Below are 19,663 nucleotides of genomic sequence, written 5' to 3'. Positions count from 1 at the left end.
AGACCAGTTTTTCCAACTATTATATGACGTCACCAATCATCATATCCACAGACCAAGCGACGCAGTTGTGCGTCAGACATCTCTGTAGACCACTGCAGGGAATTCAGTGCCTTCAAATAGACCACTACAAAGATATAAGCATTTTAATAACATTAGAACTCCGACGCAAATATGCGTCGGCAGTCTATTTTAATGTGACTAGCCGTCGTATATATGCGACGGCAGTCCATGGGTGGAAACCGGCCGTCGCATATGTGCGTCGCTGGTCCATGTGAATGGAAAATTTCGTACTATTGCAGTAGCGAACGTGTTAAATAAATCGTCCATACCTATCCTTTGTATCAATTTTACTGCATTAACTGCTAAATAAATTAGTAAACAAAGAAAAGTAAAAACAATAACAGATAGTTTTTTTAACAGATTTTTAGATAAACTAACATTTATTTCAAAAAAGAACTTGTCATCTGTGGAAGGAATTTGATAAAGTAAACTCTCTACAGTAGTAAGCGAGTGACATAATTTGTCTATGTTTATCATCCATACCATTATCCGTTCTAATATCTGTGACAATTACCCACTACCATTGAATCTATGTAGCCTACATCCTAATTTCACATATTCATTTATCCAAACTATAAGATCTTTAGTTGAAAAAAGGTGATATTTTGCCTACATCAGCGCACCCAAATGTAACCACACATGAGCACAAGCCAAACGTTTTAGATTTTGACTCTGAATGTTTACAGCTCTTAGTTAAGCAAATGGTTTTATACCAAAAGCTAATCTAGAATGTTAGCGTCGGCTGCTAGACTTAAAAAATCAAATCTTAATTTCTAAAAAACTGAAACCCTAATCTAAAATTATGGCTTCGACATTCCCTAGGTTTCAAATTATCTTTCTTTCAACACAAAACCATGAAAATCCGTCAAGTGGTTGATTCAGAATTGTATATTGTTTAAAATTTCTTCCATAAGAATTACTGTTATTACAAATTTAAGAACTGTGGGGTGGATTCCTGGAGGAGTTTTAAGTAGCTGCTCAGTCTTTAGCTCCATGTTCAATCCTCTAAGAGGTGTTTGCTTGCAAACATTTACGGAGTCCGCTCAATTAAGTATTTATAGCAAGTATGTAATAAACCTTTAGAGAATAAAACTTAGGTTTTATTAAGCAAAACTGAATACGAGAATAAAACCGAATAAATAAACAAATCTGACTAAAACATTAAGAATGTCAGCTGACATTTTGTACAGTACTTAGAATATCACCACATTCTTCCGCTCTAGTAAATTTTATACACATCAAATTTCTTAGGTAACACCTTTGGTCTGGTTGACCGACGTGGTGACACAAAGGGATGAGGTTGATTGCAAGGAGTGCTGCTGGTTTGATGTTCATCATTTTCAGGAACACCATCTGACGTTGCTGGTGGTAAACATAAATCTGTATAGTTTTGAAGGAGCGGTTGTGACGAAGTAGTGTTCTGTTCCAGAAGGAGCGATTTTGACAAGGTAGTGTTTTGTTGCAACTGTTCATCACCGTCTTCGTTTTCATAAGTAAGATTTGTTGGATTTTGCATTACTTTTTCTCTTGGTGCTAGATATCTTAAGGACACAATTGACTCTCTTCCTTCTTTATTGCGGACTAAAGAATATTTTGGGTTTGTCTCAATTACTTCAACCTCTTCGACCAGTGGGTCAAACTTACTGCCTCTTATGTGCTTCTTCATAAGAACTTTTCCTGGAATAGTCAGCCAAGTAGGGATAGTTTCTCCTAAGTACTGTACAAAATGTCAGCTGACATTCTTAATGTTTTAGTCAGATTTGTTTATTTATTCTGTTTAATTCTTGTATTCAGTTTTGCTTAACCCTTTGAGTGCCAACGTCCGGGGAACCGGACGTTTTTAAAACGAGCCAAAAGTGCCGACGTCCGGTCAGCCGGACGTTTCGTAATGATCGAACAGTTGTCATAACAACCGAATGGATACTCGGATTCTTTTAACCCATATATTAACATTGAGTCGAAAGTTACTAGATGCGATACATCGATTTTCGTTGGTCGAAATATCGAAAATTTGATTTTTACGAAATGTTAACCTAAAAATCGCCAGATCGCGCTCGGCATTTTTAGCGCGACCTTCGGGAAAAATCATCGGCATTTTTTGAGCGTTACTTTTATTTCTCGCCTGGCACTCTAAAGGGTTAATAAAACCTAAGTTTTATTTTCTAAAGGTTTATTACAATTTATTAAGCAAAACTGAATACAAGAATTAAACAGAATAAATAAACAAATCTGACTAAAACATTAAGAATGTCAGCTGACATTTTGTACAGTACTTAGAATATCACCACAAAGTATTACTTCTTGATGTTTTATTGTCATTTAATTTTTGTATTCAGTGTTTTCTTGTGAGTAGATTCAAGATTGTCTAATAAGGAGGCAAATGTTAACGTTTAAACGACATGAAATTAATCAGTTTTAATCTCACATGTTGAAGAGTAGGAAGGAGGAATATTAGGACAATGTGTACAACACAGTAACCAATCAAAAAAGTTTTATAAAGATTAATTTTGTGAAAACAGTATAAGGTACTTGTAATAACTTGTACTTGTACACCTTAACAGTAAGTCATTTTAACTATGAATATTAATAATTAATACTTACTTAAGAAATGTAAAATATTGTTTACGGAAGGACTAGATGTATAAGCAGATGGTATTTTTTATCTGACTAAGTTAAAATAATTGAATCATTGTTAAAAGTTTGTAATTTCACTTCTATCTTTGACTCTTATATTTACAAGAATCTTAAATACTAAATAAATTATTAAAAGAGCACTCTTATTTCATTTGTGATTGTAGTACTACTGAAATATGTACAGTAAAACAATCCAACAGATGATTGAGCTTATTGTTTAACAAGTCAAGTAATCACATTTGCAACCTTGGTAGAAAGCATGTTGGGAGAGATAAGAAAATTTAAGTATAAAAAATGGAATTTTTGAGTCTCAGTCGGTTTTAACTTTAAATTTGTTTATAATAGACTGTATCCTAGAGTTGTGGTAGAGGAAGACGGATAAGATTGCTCCAGTGCAAGCTCCAATCCAGTAGACAAACACGTGCTCGGAGTGAGTGTGGCCTTTGCAGCCGAACTTGAGAGCACTCGCCAGCACAGGGTTGAAGTAGCCTCCAGAGTAGTTAAATGCTTCAAAGGAAAAAGCAAATGTTAAAGAGCAGTGGAAATGTATAACCAAAGAATAATTTTAAAAAGTTTTCCTGAGATAAAATGTGGGAATAAAAGTGGTGAAGCTCAGGCCTCCTCCAACATTTCAGAACATTTAATATAAAAGTTGTCTCGTCAATAACCAGTTCATATCATATTCCTTAAAAACTGTAAAGCTTTAAAAACGTTGTCTAGAAAATAAGTAAAACATTTCTTCTTTTGAATATTCCTGTTTTTCTCCTTTAAATTGTATTTTCTCAATGCTACTAGGTGTACAAATATCTAAGGTTGAGAAAAATAAGAATTAAAAACTAATTGACTTTCAAGCCATACAATGTTTTAATGTATTCATAAAGTTAATTAACCCTAATTAATGACTTACCAGCAACAACCAACGAGGTTCCTACAAATGAGTCGTAAGCGGCAGCGTACTTTGGCCCCACTTCTCCAATAGCTCTAGAGGCTAGTCTACACAGGCATGTTGCAATACCCTCAATTATTGCGCCTGCTATCGGTGATACCTGAAACATTATTACAATTTATCATTTGCGGTTGCTTATACTGAAGTGGCATAAACAGCTCCTGCAGCTTTTCTGTGTTACTCCCATACTAAGCTAATGAATACAATCAATAACTGCCAACTGGACTACAAATATTCAAACCACCATAACTATGCACCCAAAGTTGTTAAAATAATGTTAATTAGGTACTTTTGTTGAGTTAAGAACAAGAACTATTTCAATTAGGCCTACAGAATTCCAAACTTGTTTGTTCATTATTCAATTCTACTTTTCAACCAATTGAGCTCGATCTTTTTCAAAGAAACTTGTCATACAAACTATGTGAAGTGCAACAAATGCTAAGATTATCAATTGCATATTAACAAACTGTAATGTAAACTTTATCCTTTCGTGATTATAGAAACCACTTTATTTTAAACCTTACAACTAATTTCTTAAGTTTAAAATTACCATCTTATTATGCTACCACCGTTTCCTGTTGTGGAGTACTTGTTAAGATACAGTAGAGTCCCGCAAACTCGGCGTAATGTGGACTGGAAGGGTGCCGAGTTTGTGAAATGCCGGGTTATCGGGAACTAGAGTTAAAAATATGAACAATACAATTTTTAAGCTTTTTAACCGCCTTTTTTAATTAGATTTATATTATTTCACTATCTGTGGTTCGAAACTTACATTTTTTTCTATTTCCATTACATTGCTGATTAAAAATATCCCTTGACTGCAAGTCAATATTAAGTTATAGGATATAGTACAACAAATCCTTAGTACGAGTTACAAATGATTATACTAGAGCTGACTAGTGTCCATGTTTAACTCGGACTAAAAAAATCACTAATTTTCTGAGCCAGGTGATGGCCGAGTTATTCAGACTGCCGGGTTATCGAGTGCCGAGTTTGCGGGACTCTACTGTACTAGTTTTTAAATGTATTCAAATTAAAGCACATTGAAAAGCAATTTGCTATTTCATCTCTCGCTTTAAACATGAATATTGGCTGTGGCACTTCAGTAGGCCCCCATTGATAAAAATCAAGGTGGAAGGAAAAGTGCTAAACTCTTGATGACACTAACATCAGTTGGTATATCTCACTACTTATAAACAAACAAGTTAGTAGTAAACAGACTTAGGTTTACCTGTAGATCAGCTGAACATCTTTCAAAAGCCCTTCCTTTATGTGTTGATGAAACCTCCAACTGCCACAGAAACTGGATATATCTGTAGAAAATTGTTTTGATTACATACAAGTTTTACCTACAATAAAATATCATTAGTGTTAAACACTAGCTCCTTCGTGATGTTCGATGATATAGCTAATATTCTATTGTATAAGGAATCCAGGGGTAGTAGTTATTATATGGCAAAAGTAGCGTCTTTGACTATTAAAACAACTTCAGTATAAATCCATCACTATTTAGAGTAAAACACACATACAGTGATTCAGAGCGGAGCGGGCAAAGCAATCCAGAGCAAGCTGTAGCGGCGCGTCTGTGAGCGAGCTACTAGCGAGAGCGATACGAACGGGAGCTCGATCATTTCCAAGATATCACATAGTAAGTTCACACGCAATTTGCAGCACAGCTAAAAGCACATGGCTACAAACATTAATTTTGCGTGCTTCAAACCGATCGGAGTGGTTGCATACATGGAGTGAGTGGAGGAAGGGATGTACATGGTGAATATCACCATTTGTTTCCAGTTCTTAAGAAGCATTAATCGCGATTCATGCAATCTACCTTGACCTTTGAATACATTCTTTCAAAAAAAGAAGGTTTGAAGGTTCGAGAAGGTTCCAAAACGCTCTGGGTAAGTTCCATTTCCGGTAGAATGGGCATACAGAGCCCACAAGATCGTTGCCCGCCCCGCTCCCAAACGCTAGATAAACAAACGAGATTGTTCCAAAGTGAACTGCTCCGCTCTGCAGCACTATACTTGATTGTATAGGTTTGATTTCGTTACTCTAAATCGCGCCGCTCCGCTCCACTCCCAGTCACTGTATGTGTGTTTCTACCCTTAGAATAATACATCAATTGGCAAGGACATTGCTTTGGTTATATTTTTCACAAGGACTAATGACAAAATGAACATATAAATTGATTATAACAACTATTTATAGTATGCTAGTGTGCTTGTGTTAGCGAATTTCCCATATAGGAAATAAGCTATTTTAATAACAGAATGCTCTAGTTTAGCTGCATTTCTTTTGGCATCCATTTATTACAACAGTCCTTCAATGTTCAACTATATTATTAAGTACCTGAAGCATTTTACAATATATTGTTTTCCTCGTGGAATTTTACTCGCCTTGAAACTGAAGAAGTCCTTAAGTAATAACATGCAATTAAATTAAATTAAAGTACATTTATCAACTTTAAAACTTTTTGTTTGCTATCCAAGGTTCAGGAACTTATTTTACATTTACTTCTTTGTTGCCTTTGCTTTTGGGTTGTAAGTCAGTATATCACCCGCTTGTGTGGAATCTTCAGGAAGGCTTCTTGTGCTACCTTATTGTTATCATTTACAAAGCTAGCTCAAATACCCCCCTAAACAAAAAGAAGACTATACCAGCTCTACAATTTTCAAATTAATCTACCACATTGAAACTGGCCAAACTAAACGAAACTGGCAACATCTACAGAGATGAAAGCATCCTCCTGACCACAACCCTGGAAAATCTTTACTCTCAGCCATCGCACATTCCAAATTCCATCACCCTTAGTCCAAGAAATGAAATGGAGGAAGAATGACCTCGCCAAAATGACTTGGTTGGGTGTCAAAATTTTCAATTCAAAATTGTTAGAACAATTTAATCTTTTAGATGATAATCAGCATGGATTTTGGGATGGAAGATCAGTTGTTAGTGCTGCTGTATCTTTTATTGAAACTGTAATTGAGTCGGTTGATAAGGGAAAATGTACAACTGGTATTTTTATGGACCTATATATGGCATTTGACAGTGCTAGGCAGTGACGTAGCCAGGGGGGGGGTCCTGGGGGTCCGGACCCCCCCCTTCCGGTCTTAAATATAATATTTTTCTGTTAAATTAAATGTAAAATTATACAATCATACTGTATTGACGTTGGGGTTGATTATTTTCAATGCCAAGAGAGCTAAAAAAGGCCGTTTTAGGGCCTATATTTGTCAAATTTTTCCGGGACCCCCATTTTACCCCCGGACCCCCCCCCCCCCCCGGTCGGTCGACCCCCCCTATTTTGAAATCCTGGCTACGTTACTGTGCTAGGCATTCTATTCTACTTGAAAAACTTCAAAGACTAGGAGTAGCGAAACAATCTCTTAATTTGGTTTACGTCATATCTCACTGAAAGATCTCAATGCGTAGAAATCACTCACTTGACAAATTACAATAGAATTATTAAATCATGCTCAACTTATAAGCCAATAGTTTTTGGAGTGCCACAAGGCTCAATATTAGGGCCCCTGATTTTTGTGCTATCTATGTGGAATGAAAGATTCTTTAATATATAATAAAATTTCAATACTATGTCTGTATGCTGATGACTTGAATTTGATCATATCATTCAACTCAATTGAGCAAACAGAAATGTTCGCTTATGAAGAATTGGAAAGTATCGGGAATTATCTTAATAACCACAACTTGATGATGAATTTACAAAAAACTAAATTTATAATTTTTTAGACAAATCAAAATAGACAGGAGCCAATAACAATAAGCTATAACTTACAAAATATTGATGAATAAATTAGTACCAGTACCAATTTTTGGGTTAAGCACTTGAATTGGGATAAACATGTCCACAAAATTTTAAATAAAATTAATTTCGGAATTCTTGCTTTATCAAGTATGTATTTTGACTGTGATTTGAAAACTTAAAAAAGTATATATTTTGCACATGTGCATTCACATATCTCGTTTGGCATAGCACTCTATGGCTAAAAAAAGTAATCTAGATAGCATTTTAAAGGAGCGAAAAAGAGCAGTTAGAATCATGCTTAAGCTGCAGCGTGATGAGTCAGCTAAAGAACATTTTAAGGATTTTTATAGATTTTTTTCTTTACTGTATAATTTAAGAAATAAGAACGAAAATGTACAACCGCAGAGGACTAAAGTTTTTGAAAAGAAACCATTTTATGCAGGTAATAGATTTTTAAAATTTATTCCAAATTATTTATATAGATAATATTAAAAAAGAATTATAGATCCAAACAAATTTTAAAAAATATTGAAAGAGTTTTTAATGAATTTGGCAATTTATTCTTTTGAAGATTTTTCTACCTCCCTCAGTTGCTATGATAGTTAAATTATCATACTAGATTTATAATATATATTGTTTTTATAACCATTCCTCATGTTTTGCTGTTTTTATCCTTTTGAATTATTTTGACACTATTATTTATTGTAATTATTTTGACACTATTTACTGTCCAATGTACATAAAAATGAATAAAGATATTTGAATTGAATTGTCTGTCATCATATACTTTGATCATCATATACTGTAAACAACTATTTTATTCATCCATTGTACCGATTCCGTATTATACAACGAATTAATGTAGTAGACGCGAAGAAATAGTCAGCTGATCAGACAATAGAAAGACCATACCGAGAATGCTAACCACATAGTGGAAGGGGTAGGGCCTCAGCGCCATGGAGATACTCGTTAACCAGTCAATTCCCTGCCTTCCTTGTGACTAGTCGGAAAAAGTTTGTATCGTGCAAATTAAATTCATTTCGCGGTGTTGGTCGGACAAATCTTTTATTTTCTTTAAATCGTTAAGCCTATATCCCGAAGGGATATATTTGCAACGCGAGTGGAAATAAAATCAGTTTTTGCGAAACAAGTGTTAAAAGTTTTCTTTACCGACCAGCACAAACGGCCATTGAAAAAATTTCACGTTCGTCATTCAAAATCAAATCGATTGCGTTTTTTCGAAAACCCGCCTAGTTACAGTTCCCTTTCCCCATCCCAGTGTATATGTCTGTGTCTTTGTAGGACGTCCGAAATTTTTAAGTAGTTTATGTTATTTATTGTCAAATATTAGGTTTCAGTGAGTCGCACATGTGTAAAATTTTCTTGTTATAGTTTGTCATTTCCTGTTATATTAGCACATGTTCTCAGGTTCTAGCTTTCACCAGTATTTTTAATATTTATTTCTTATAAATCAATCTGCATTGTTTAGTATACTGTGATAATTATGTAGGATTAATGAAATTGTATAGGATTTTGTACTTATATTGAATGTAAATTGTAAATTATTCTAATTACACCAATTCACGACAAAGTCATTGTTCAATGTTGTTTAGATATTAAATTAGAGGTTATTTAAGAGTGCCACAGTCATTACTATATTTGGGGGAAATTAAATAATATTAAAAGTGGGAGCAGGTAGCTGGTTCGACTAGATACGGAGGTGTTAATGGAGGTCGTGAGAGTTTGTGAATAGATGAACCGCCAAAGTACCTTCTTAGCCATAAAATAATAAGCAATATTCTAGTACATACTACTGCGATTAAACAGAACATTGTTTAATCAGTTTGACTACAAGACTCGACCTTCGTTTTTTAATTCGTTGGCCAACGAACAGGATTTGCTTGGTACTGGTCATCTCAAATGTTAAAGTAAATATCACACCTCTTTTGACATGTTCGGAATCAGTGTGTAACCGCACCATAACTTCCCTTTTGATAAGTCCATTTGTCATCTTTAAAAAGGAAAAAGTTTTTAATTGATTGTTGCACTCTTGCACTCTAAGTCAGAATTCAGTCATCATTTAACCTTGTAAGACAAAAGACAGTCACAAAAATATTTGATAAGTAGTTGCCAAAACAAAATTAAAGTGTATAATTTATATAAATACTGTTCAATAAATCAGATTGTTACTCACTTTTTAGTTCTCAATAACCTTGGCAAATCGTTATTAGCAATAATAGTTATTCAATAGAAGTTTGGTATAATTCAGTAAATAACAGGCCACTACAAAAGATTCACATTTTAAGTGTAACACTAAACACTAGTGTGGTAGTGAGCAGATTAAATTCAGTGTAACTTTAAGATTATTTATTAAGCTTCATATTATTTTGGAAGAACTTCAAACAGTATCAGGGACGTCCCATAAGGATCTCTGGGAAGTATTTTTATTTTATAGGGCCCACAAAATATTTTATAACATCAAGTTTCCACTGCCAAAAGCTCTGTCTGATATTATACTTTCCAAGTTCTTTCAACCCAGGGGCAACCAACATCTGTAAAGATTAAATTGTTAGAGAAATATTGAGGTGATAACAAGGGGAGTGAAAAATATATTGAAATAATATTTAAAAATATAAAAATAGAAGAAAAAGGTTCTTTTTTTTACACCATATATAAATTAAAAAGTACCCATGAACTTTTGAGAACACTAAAAGTCACACCCCCATAAACCATATACTTAAAATGTTCGTCATGATGAGAAACCTTGCGCAAAACTATCCATTATATCATAAATTGCCCTACCTCAGCTGTACTTATTTGTTTGTTATTCTTTCAATTTATTACCTTATTAAAATCAGGTGTGATTATTTGTTTGTATTACTGTATTCGGTTTTGTTTATTTCAGCTTACTTATTGAATCAATTGTTTTAGTAATACCAATACTTATGAAGTCAAAAGGGATAAAGCCCGTGAGTAAACAGCTAGTTATTACTAAATACATTTTAAGACAGGACATTATACAATATTAGGCTAAAAGAAAAATTACGAAGCACCTGTGCATTTATCTATAAGCTCTGTAGTTAAAAAGTAATAAACATGATTTGATTTGATTTATAATTCGCTCAACCCGACTGGGATACTGGTAAATTGTGTAAATGTTTGTAAATATCCCTTGAAAATGCCACACAATAGGGTGATACAGAAACATCTAGCTCAAAGAGCTAAAGAGCTAGCTCAATCTAGAGTAAAGACAACACAAATATAGGTAATATAAAATAACTTTAAAACAAAACTATTGTGGAATAGTAAAAACATATTTAGTGCATATGTGGTTAGAATTTTGTAATAACTAAACATTTACTACAATAATTATTTTAATTTTTTCAACCACTGTAAATGTATTTAACCAATCTGCCATCAGTCACATTTACCTATTTATGTGTTTATATTAACAGTAATATTTACCAATTGTTGAGTTTGTTCATATAGATTTTGTATCCCTAATTCAATGCTTTAAAAAAATACCTTGTACAAATAACTTAGTTCTTGGTAAAAATAAAACATATCCTTAACAAAATTGGAAATTGATTTTGTTTTTGAAATATGAGTTAATTTATTATATAGAACAAAAAACTTGCTTGTTTGAACACATTGATGAAAAGAAAAGTAAAAGTAAAAACAACCTTAGTGTAGAAGGAATGAAAAAAATCTATATTGTATTTTAGTGTGAAAAATGTCTAGTGCTTAAAACATAAGTGAGTTGAGAGCATATCCTACAATACGATACTTGAAGATGAGGAGTCCACCGGCCATCTCAGCGAATATCTTTGCTCCTGCAATAAGGACGTTTATGTTGCCTTCCACCACCTCCTCCAGATGGGTATAAGGACAGGCCGTGGCATCTCCCCAGTTCATAGACCACCAGATGGTCAACAGGAACAAGAAGATGGCGTACATTCCGACGCCAAAGTTGTCTGCCACTGAAATTGAACGATGCTGTGTATTAGATCAAATAGTTACGATGCGAACATGTCACTGTGCATATTTTAAGGCAATAATGAATGTTAAGGCAACATAAAACAAAAAGGTAATTTATTAAAACTGTTCTTGAAACTGGCTTATGTTACAAGTTAAATAAATTAATGAGATGATAGCTTAGTTACTTTGTTGTCTGCTCTTTCTATCGACAGGACCATTTATAGTCCCAATGTTTAGGAAATGGGTACAGTTTCAAAACTTTTAGACACACTGAATAGGGACTGGGAATACTTTGATGGTCTTCTACTCTGCCCTCTACTAAAATGAAAACATGATATTTATCCTAATTCAGTGTTGATTGTTTGGTTGGTTAATTGAGATAAACTTTTAGTGGGTTATTTTTCATATCTAATTGTGAAAAAATCTCAAAATGTACATTTTACTTGTCTTATTTTATATTCTAGGTTGTGTTGTAGTCAATGTTAAAACTGTGGGGAAGGGATTGCAGCAGCACGGGCCCTCTGACTGAGATTTACACATTTCACATTACAAGTGGAATAAAAATGTAAACAAATTTGTCACTAGAGTAACTCAGGCCAGCTGTGATACACCAGTTGTCCTGTCTGTCTCTGTTTTACTGTTGCACCTTTTCTTGTTCCAGGGTAACAATACCCTAAACCTTACTGAGGGTGCCTAATTGCTGCAGATCAAATAATGAATAACAATGAACATGTATCCTCAACTTAATGACACCAACCAATGATGAGTTCAAAGCAGCAAGCACATAGTTCTCCGGCAGCTATCAACTCTAGCAGAAGGACTTTAGTGAGAGTTGACTCTGGAAACACTCTGTCCAGGAGTTTACGCAACCAGAACGCGATGAGAGATGTGAGGACGATGAACCCTGTAGAGACAGCCAAGTGGTACGCTCCGGGGCCTTCTCTGCGGCTGGCTACAACACAGGAGCAAATATTTTATATACAAACTTGTTGTTTGTTGTTTCTGTTTTTCACTCTTAGTAACTACTGTATTTCCACAATATATCCGTGGGTTTCGTGTGTTGTCTATGCTAATATCTGAATCATCCATTCCCTAGGTTATCAGACCTTCCATCCTCTCTGATGACGATCGAGTATCGTGAAATCTCGTTCCATTTCTGACAAATGGTTGTAAGGTTTCAGTATTCAAATGGCTGTTTTCCATTTGTATGACTGTACACCATAGCAGGTTTGTCATCAACTTCTTTTTCCTACAGTCACCCGACAAAGTTGGCTTCCTTGTACTGTTTATAGTACAGAAAGCTGCTAATTGCTGCATATTTATACCTTGTCGTACGGTTTATACTTTGGCGCACTTCAGGATTCCAACAAAACAACACAAAACAGCGTGGTTCTATTATGCACGTAATCCGTGTACGCTTGGAAATAGGTTGGCAACACTTGAAGCAAAAGAGTAACAAAAAGAGTAGCAAAAGACAAAAGAGCAGTATCAAGGTTGGCTGCCTTGATACTATGAGCAGCTGATTGACTATTATAACTACGATTTAACCTGTCATTTTGTGTTTATAGTTGCGGTATTTCTAAACTTTCTGGACTTTTCTTTTAAACGTTTTTAAAACATTCCTACGATCTTAATAAACAAGAAAATACCTTTAAAGCATTTTTTTAGGCGCGGAAACCACTTCAAATTACAAAAACATACGGAACTATATTCTCAAGTCGCGGAGCACATTTCTTGCCGAGGAAAAATAGCGGAGTGATACGGACCAGGGACTACTTTCTCTAGGGCACCTTTTTGTGTTGCCAGCTGAACCTAAAAACGTGTTTATTTATTTTATTTATTTATTAAACATCATCACATTACATCAATTCTCTTGACAGGTGATTTGTCACAAAGTCTAATACTAATACTATACTACATTTTAAAATAAAATAGCTTACAAAAGAAATAAAGCATATAATAAGCTACAAACCTATGGGAGAAGCAATATCTTTCAAATATACTCATTTTCCAGATATTCCTCTAACGAGTAAAATGCCCTCTCCAAAAGGAAATTTTTTAAAGATAGTTTAAATTTATAGAATGAGGCAATGTTTTTAATCCCAGCGGGTAATTTATTGTAAATTTTTGGTCCCATATACTGAGGGGATAAATGAAAGATTTTAAGCCTATGTTGAACTGGTTTTATAATATTTTTGAATCTTGTGTTATGTGGATGAGATTGTTGACAGTCCATGAATGTGTCAAAATCACTTTTAACCATTAATGCCAATTTGTAAATATAAGAGCTAAAAAAAGTTAAAATTTTAAAATTAATAAATAAATCTTTACAATGTGTTCTACGGGAGACTCTGGCCATTAATCTTACAGCTCTTTTTTGGAGAATAAATATTTTTTTGGCCTGGCTTGATGAGCCCCATACAGTAATTCCATAATTCATAATCGATGAAAAATATGCGTGATATACTACTATTTGTGTTTCTAGATTAGTAGTATCCCGAATTATTGTGAGAACAAATGTTGCTGAGCGTAGTCTTTTTGATAGGTTTTTAATGTGTTTTTGCCAATTTAGTTGTGAATCAATTTCTATTCCCAAATAATTTATTGACTGTTGTGAATGAATTGTAGTTAAGTTTGTATTTACAATTATTTCTTGGTTAATATTGGATGCAGAAAACTGAATTAGTTGAGTTTTTGCCACATTCATGGACAGGCCATTTACTGCAAACCAATCCCCAAGGAGTTGAAATTCCTTAGTTATTGAGGCTTGAATGAACTCATTGTTTTGCCCTGTGCATATTAAAGCGGTATCATCTGCGTATTGAAAGGTGGACATCTTAGTAGCATTGCATAGATCATTAACATAAATAATAAATAAACAAGGGCCGAGAATGGAGCCCTGAGGAACTCCATTGGGGTTAATGTTCCACTCTGATTTATAATTTCTCTGCATTTTTTGTAAAATAAGTCTTTGTTTTCGGGTCTTTAAATATGATATGAACCATTTTAATTCAGTATTTTTTATTCCATGCATACTTAATTTTTCTATGAGTATCTCATGATTCACACAGTCAAAAGCCTTGGATAGGTCACATAGCACACCCACAGTCTTCTGCGATCCATCCAAGGCTTCCGCAATGTAGTTAATCATTTTTGTTATGGATTTTTCAGTACCGAGTTCTGGGCGGAAACCAAACTGTGAAGGATTTATTAAATTATTGCTTTCTAAATATTCTGTTAGTTGAATCTTTACAATTTCAAAAATCTTTGGAAAACAAGGCAGAAGGGCGATGGGGCGGTAGTTAGAGGGATCGTTGACATCGCCCTCTTTGAACAGAGGTTTAATCTCAGCCAACTTTAGCTTATCAGGAAAAACCCCCCCCTCAAGGGACTGATTCACTATTTGGCATAATGGATGTTCTATAAATTTAAAAACTCTTTTAATGACAAAAAGAGGAATTTCATCCCAACCTGAGGACTTAGTGTTACTGAGAGATGTAACAACTTTTCTTAACTCGTCAATTGAAACATTTCTAAATTTAAATGTTAATTTGGAACGTGGATGATTTTCGATTAGTAACTGAGTGGCTTTTAATTTATCTGTTGATTTGTTGGCATACTGAGAAACATTAATAAAAAAGTTATTGAATTTATTTGCTACCAATACTGCACAATTTTGTATATCCCTTTCATGTTTGAATTTAATCTCAACTGGAGTATCAGATATTTGTTTATTAAGTCCTGTTTCATTTTTCACTACTACCCAAGATGCTTTACTTTTATTCTTAGATTTTTTAATAAAATCGTCATTGGCTTTCAGTTTTGCTAATGCAACTACTTTTTTAAAGACCTTTCTGTAGTTTTTGTAATAGATTAAAAACTGAGGGTTACGATTCCATTTTGATTCTTGGTGCAACTTATTTTTATTTTCTGCTGAAATTTTTATTCCTGTTGTTATCCAGTTATTTTTGTTACGTTTATTCTTTGGACGATCTACTGTTTTGGGGAATGCCTCGTTGAATAAATTTAGAAAGTTTGTAAAAAATTTATTGTAATTTGTATCTACATTAAAGGTTTCAAAAGGGTTCCAAATAACATTATTTAGTGTGTTTTCAAAGGTTTGAAAATTTGTTTCTGTAAACTTCCGAGTAAGTTTTTTATTTACACCCTTAAGTCTTGGAGAGGACATTTTCTCAAATGACAAAAGTAAAACTTTGTGGTCTGATGCACCTATGTCTAAAACTAAACTGCTAGTTTTTTTTGTCTGCAAGTTAGAAATAATATTGTCAATGCAAGTACTTGAAATACTGGTTACCCTAGTTGGAACAAGAACGTTAGGTTTGAATCCAAAACAATCACAAATTTCTAGTAAATTATCAGTACTTACTTTATCGGTAAATAAATCTATATTTGTGTCTGACATTATAAAAACATTTTTTGACATTGCTTCCAAAGCTATTTTGTCTAATAACATTTCAAACTTTTCTAAAAATATTTTATCTATGTCCCTACCTGGAATTCTGTATACTGAAATGAAAACTGAATTCCAGTCCTTGACTTCAATAAAAGATCCTTCAAAAGAACATTGTTCATTTAAAAATTTTAAGTCATTTCTAATCTTAAAACTAACATTTTTGTCAATCATTAAACATGAACCCCCCCGCCATTGATCTATTCTAGCATAGTAGTCAGCAATTACAAAACCATCTAGTTTATTTAAAACATTAATACTTTTAACATCAAGCCAATGTTCATTTATAGATATAACATTAATTTTGCAATCCATATTTCCAATAAACAGATTAAGGTCCACATAGTTGTTTAGAAAACCCTGAATGTTAAAATGTAATAAAAACATATCTTTTCCAAATTTACTATCGGACCCTAACTTGACATGTGCATCAGTAAAATTATCTATTTCTCTAAAAAAATATCTTTACTATTAGTACTACTTGTATTCTGCTTGTTGTTACCACTTGTACTCTGCTTTTCACTACCACTTTTGCACTTGTTACTTTCACAATGCTGTAACTGATGGTGTGATGGGATGTTGTATAGTGTTTGAAAGACTAATTATTTATATGCTATGTAGTGGCTGTAGGAAAAATATAATGTGTAACACGAGTGCAAAAGGCCTTTGCTGCACTCGAGATCATTCTGCACAAGTCGCTCTCGTGTGCAGCAAAGTGCCACTTTGCCCACTAGTTACACAAATAACTATTGTTGACCTTGACTGTTTTCAGAAGATAGCTATGCACTTGATTGTACTTTCCGATTCTTTTAGCACAAAAAATACTTCACAGTTTGTCAATTTCACATATGCATATGTCCAAAACATGCTACCCTAAAAGCAACCCCTTTTGTGCAACCCCTCTTGTCTTAATTGCTTCATAAATGGAGACCTGTGTCTGAGTATACTTTACAATTTATGCTTACAGTAGTTGTGTTTTACTATTTTGGTGAACCTTTTTTATAGAAAAAGTATAGCCACTAGTGGTTTCTAGAGAAGACGAACTAATAGCTTTGAATGTGGGGTTGTACATCAGCTCCTGCAATAGAGTGCAGTTTTACCTTGTAGAAATAAAACACAGATTCAGGAACTCGATTGCCACAGGTAGATCAACTAAAACGGTAACTCAGATAGTATGAATTTTGGATAGTCAGGACTATACTGTAATAAAAATTAAATTTTCTTTAAGAATAATGATGTAATCTTTAAGAAAATATAATTATTTATTTAAGGTATACCAATTAAGTAATACTAATTGAATATTCCCAAAACCTCATGAAATCTACATGCCAGTATTAGTAGCACATTTTATGGATTTCAAACTAATTAAAGGTTATAATGGTAGCAGGGTTTGCTTTGTTTTTTATGTATTTTAACGCCATCGGAACTTAATATCACTTGTTGAAGGAAATGGTCCAAAATCTTAAAAAAAAAAAAAAATTAAAGTGCTACTCTAAAGTGGATACTCTAATGAGAATTGTGACGGGAAATAACACACAGCATCATTAATATTTCACATCTTTCAATATTTGTCTTAAGAATAGAATATTTTGACATGGAATTTACTGAAAATGACACTATTTGTTGAAAATTGTCTATACTTTGATCTTTATAATAAAAATGAAATTTAAAAAACACTGTATCAAATTTTTCTCCATGTTCCAATCAATATTATGAATACTTGGGAGTGACAATTTGGTTTGATGTTTGCACTCTTCATTTTCACCATCAAACATTTGAAAGTGAACGATTTTAGGTGAATGACCATAAAGTATAGGTTAACATAACCTTTTTTTATTATGAAAAGAGAGGGGGAGTGGAGTACATGACATTAATGCTACAGTATTTAGAATTTTTAAAGTAAAAGAACTCTATGAATAATGCATTGCACGATGTCCAAAATATAATTTTTGAGCTGTTTAACGACGTCCAGTATAAATATTTCTACTTTGGACGTCGTGGGATTGGCCGTCATGAAACAGCCCACTTTACACTTTAAAAAAAGTAGCAGTTGCAACACGTCTAAAGCCTCTGCCAGTTGCACGATGTCCAATAGCTCAGCGCAGTCCCGCGACGTTCAGAGCGTCTGCATAGTGCATACTATTAGTACTGTTTTACTGTCTTTAGTGCATACTAACCCAACCTAACTTAAAATTGATCTAACCTTGCTCCGTATGCAGAAGCTCTGGACGTCGTACAACAGCACTGAGATATTGGACGTCGTGCAACTGGCAGTGGCTTTGGACGTGGTGCTCTGCTAAGTTTTCAAGATTATAAAGTACGCTGTTGCACGACAACCAATCTCATGACGTCCAGAGCAGTTACTGCACTTTTGGTCGTGGTGCAACAATCTAATATTTTATATTGGACGTCGTGAAAAGGCTAAAAAATTATATTTTGGACGTCATGACACTGACATATTTCATTGGACGTCGTGCAACACTCACTGTATTAATACTTCTTGTTCACTAGGCAAATGGTTTTAAAAGAGGCGTTAAAATACACTAATAGATTTCTTTAGGATTCCCTGCTGACCAATAATGATAATTTAAAGTGTTAAAAATTACTACGTAGCTCAAAATGAACATAATTTATTATATATTATTCGATCGTTGTAAAATGTTTTCCTCTCCTAAGTTATCTGTTTAAAACATATATATATAAATCAAAGTCAGGAGAATTGAGTTTATTTTTACCAAATGCTTGTTTGTGTAAAGACGATAAATCAAACTAAGTAGTAAAATTGTTTGCAAACATTTCTTTACAATTCTGCAAGCAGCAAATTGCTTAAAGAAGCATGCTCATATTCAACTCAATCAATAATGTTACTAAAAGACATCAGCTGAGTCTTAAATTATTGTTTCAACAATGTACAGTCTGAAAAAAAAACTGTATTAAAAGTTTCAGGTATTTATTCCAACCTTTACTTCAAACATATGTTTGAAACTTGTTATGATTATGTAATGAAGGAGTTCTACATTCAACATTCAATTAAAATAAATACTCAAGGATTGAATCACCTACTTTTTTAAAGTTTGGATTTTTTACAAATCCACGCTGGAACTAATGTAAAAAAATTACTGAAAAAAGTACCTACTTGCTTGTCTACAGGAAATAAGATTGGGATAATATTTTAAGAAACTAAATAAAAACAATATTTTTAAAACTAATTTCAAACATATTTAAACAAAAAATAGGTAAGTAAAATATTTTGTATTACTGCCAGCAGCAGTACTTCAGCAAGAAAATGAAATATGAACAGCATTAAAACGTTTATGATAATCACTCTTAAAATAACTTTAAATCCAACCCACACCTACCTTTCTTAGAATTCAACTGAAACATGCTTAAAAATTTAGAACTCTGGTTCTTAAATAACTATTGAAAACCTAAACACTTGAAATCAAATCACAACACCTATTAGCTCAGTATAACAGCACCAGGAAACAAATCTTGGAACGCTTTAACAGGTTCTCATTTTGTCAAATGAGCAAAGGAAGACCGAGGCACTGCCGCTAAGTTTGTAACTCGTAACTCGCTCAGTAGCAGCAGCAGCTTGGCAGGGGTCCGAGTGCTAATAATAAACTCAGCATGAGACAAGCATTAATCACTTTGGTTCCCTACCTCGTCTGGCTCTCAGTGTTAACAATTACCAGACAGTAGTGATTTCAATTTTAGCGTGTAATAACTTAAAATATTAAAATAATAAAATCACTCTGCTTTATGGTTTAAGTTTCACTAATGTTATCGGAGACTCTCTGTGTAT

General features: G+C 33.6%; 1 protein-coding gene across 1 annotated transcript; it reads right to left on the bottom strand.

Annotated features, from left to right (window-relative positions):
* Positions 1-2,534: 2,534 nt before the first annotated feature.
* Positions 2,535-19,419, bottom strand: LOC128989777 (aquaporin-11-like). The gene is made up of 6 exons (XM_054411819.1): positions 19,218-19,419; positions 12,145-12,339; positions 11,197-11,389; positions 4,872-4,953; positions 3,602-3,740; positions 2,535-3,201 (listed from the first exon to the last, which is right to left on the bottom strand). Exons 1-6 carry the CDS (start codon positions 19,240-19,242, stop codon positions 3,005-3,007), a joined length of 831 nt encoding a protein of 276 aa, XP_054267794.1. The 5' UTR covers positions 19,243-19,419; the 3' UTR covers positions 2,535-3,004.
* Positions 19,420-19,663: the final 244 nt, after the last annotated feature.

Source organism: Macrosteles quadrilineatus, unplaced genomic scaffold (assembly GCF_028750875.1).
Source record: "Macrosteles quadrilineatus isolate MER2022 unplaced genomic scaffold, UCM_ALF_1.0 Scaffold_3__2_contigs__length_128488019, whole genome shotgun sequence".
In the NCBI taxonomy this organism is placed as follows: domain Eukaryota; kingdom Metazoa; phylum Arthropoda; class Insecta; order Hemiptera; family Cicadellidae; genus Macrosteles; species Macrosteles quadrilineatus.
The sequence above is the reverse complement of the archived record's forward strand: the minus strand, read 5'-3'. Positions and strand labels throughout refer to the sequence as shown.

Bases quoted from the DNA above. Each gene is read 5' to 3' on its own strand.
- LOC128989777 (XM_054411819.1), bottom strand. From the start codon at position 19,242: ATGTTTCAGTTGAATTCTAAGAAAG. The intron at 11,390-12,144 runs GTTGGTGTCATT...GTTCAATTTCAG, and splicing joins CTGCTTTGAACTCATCATTG to TGGCAGACAACTTTGGCGTC. The intron at 3,741-4,871 runs GTAAACCTAAGT...ATAATGTTTCAG, and splicing joins GATGTTCAGCTGATCTACAG to GTATCACCGATAGCAGGCGC.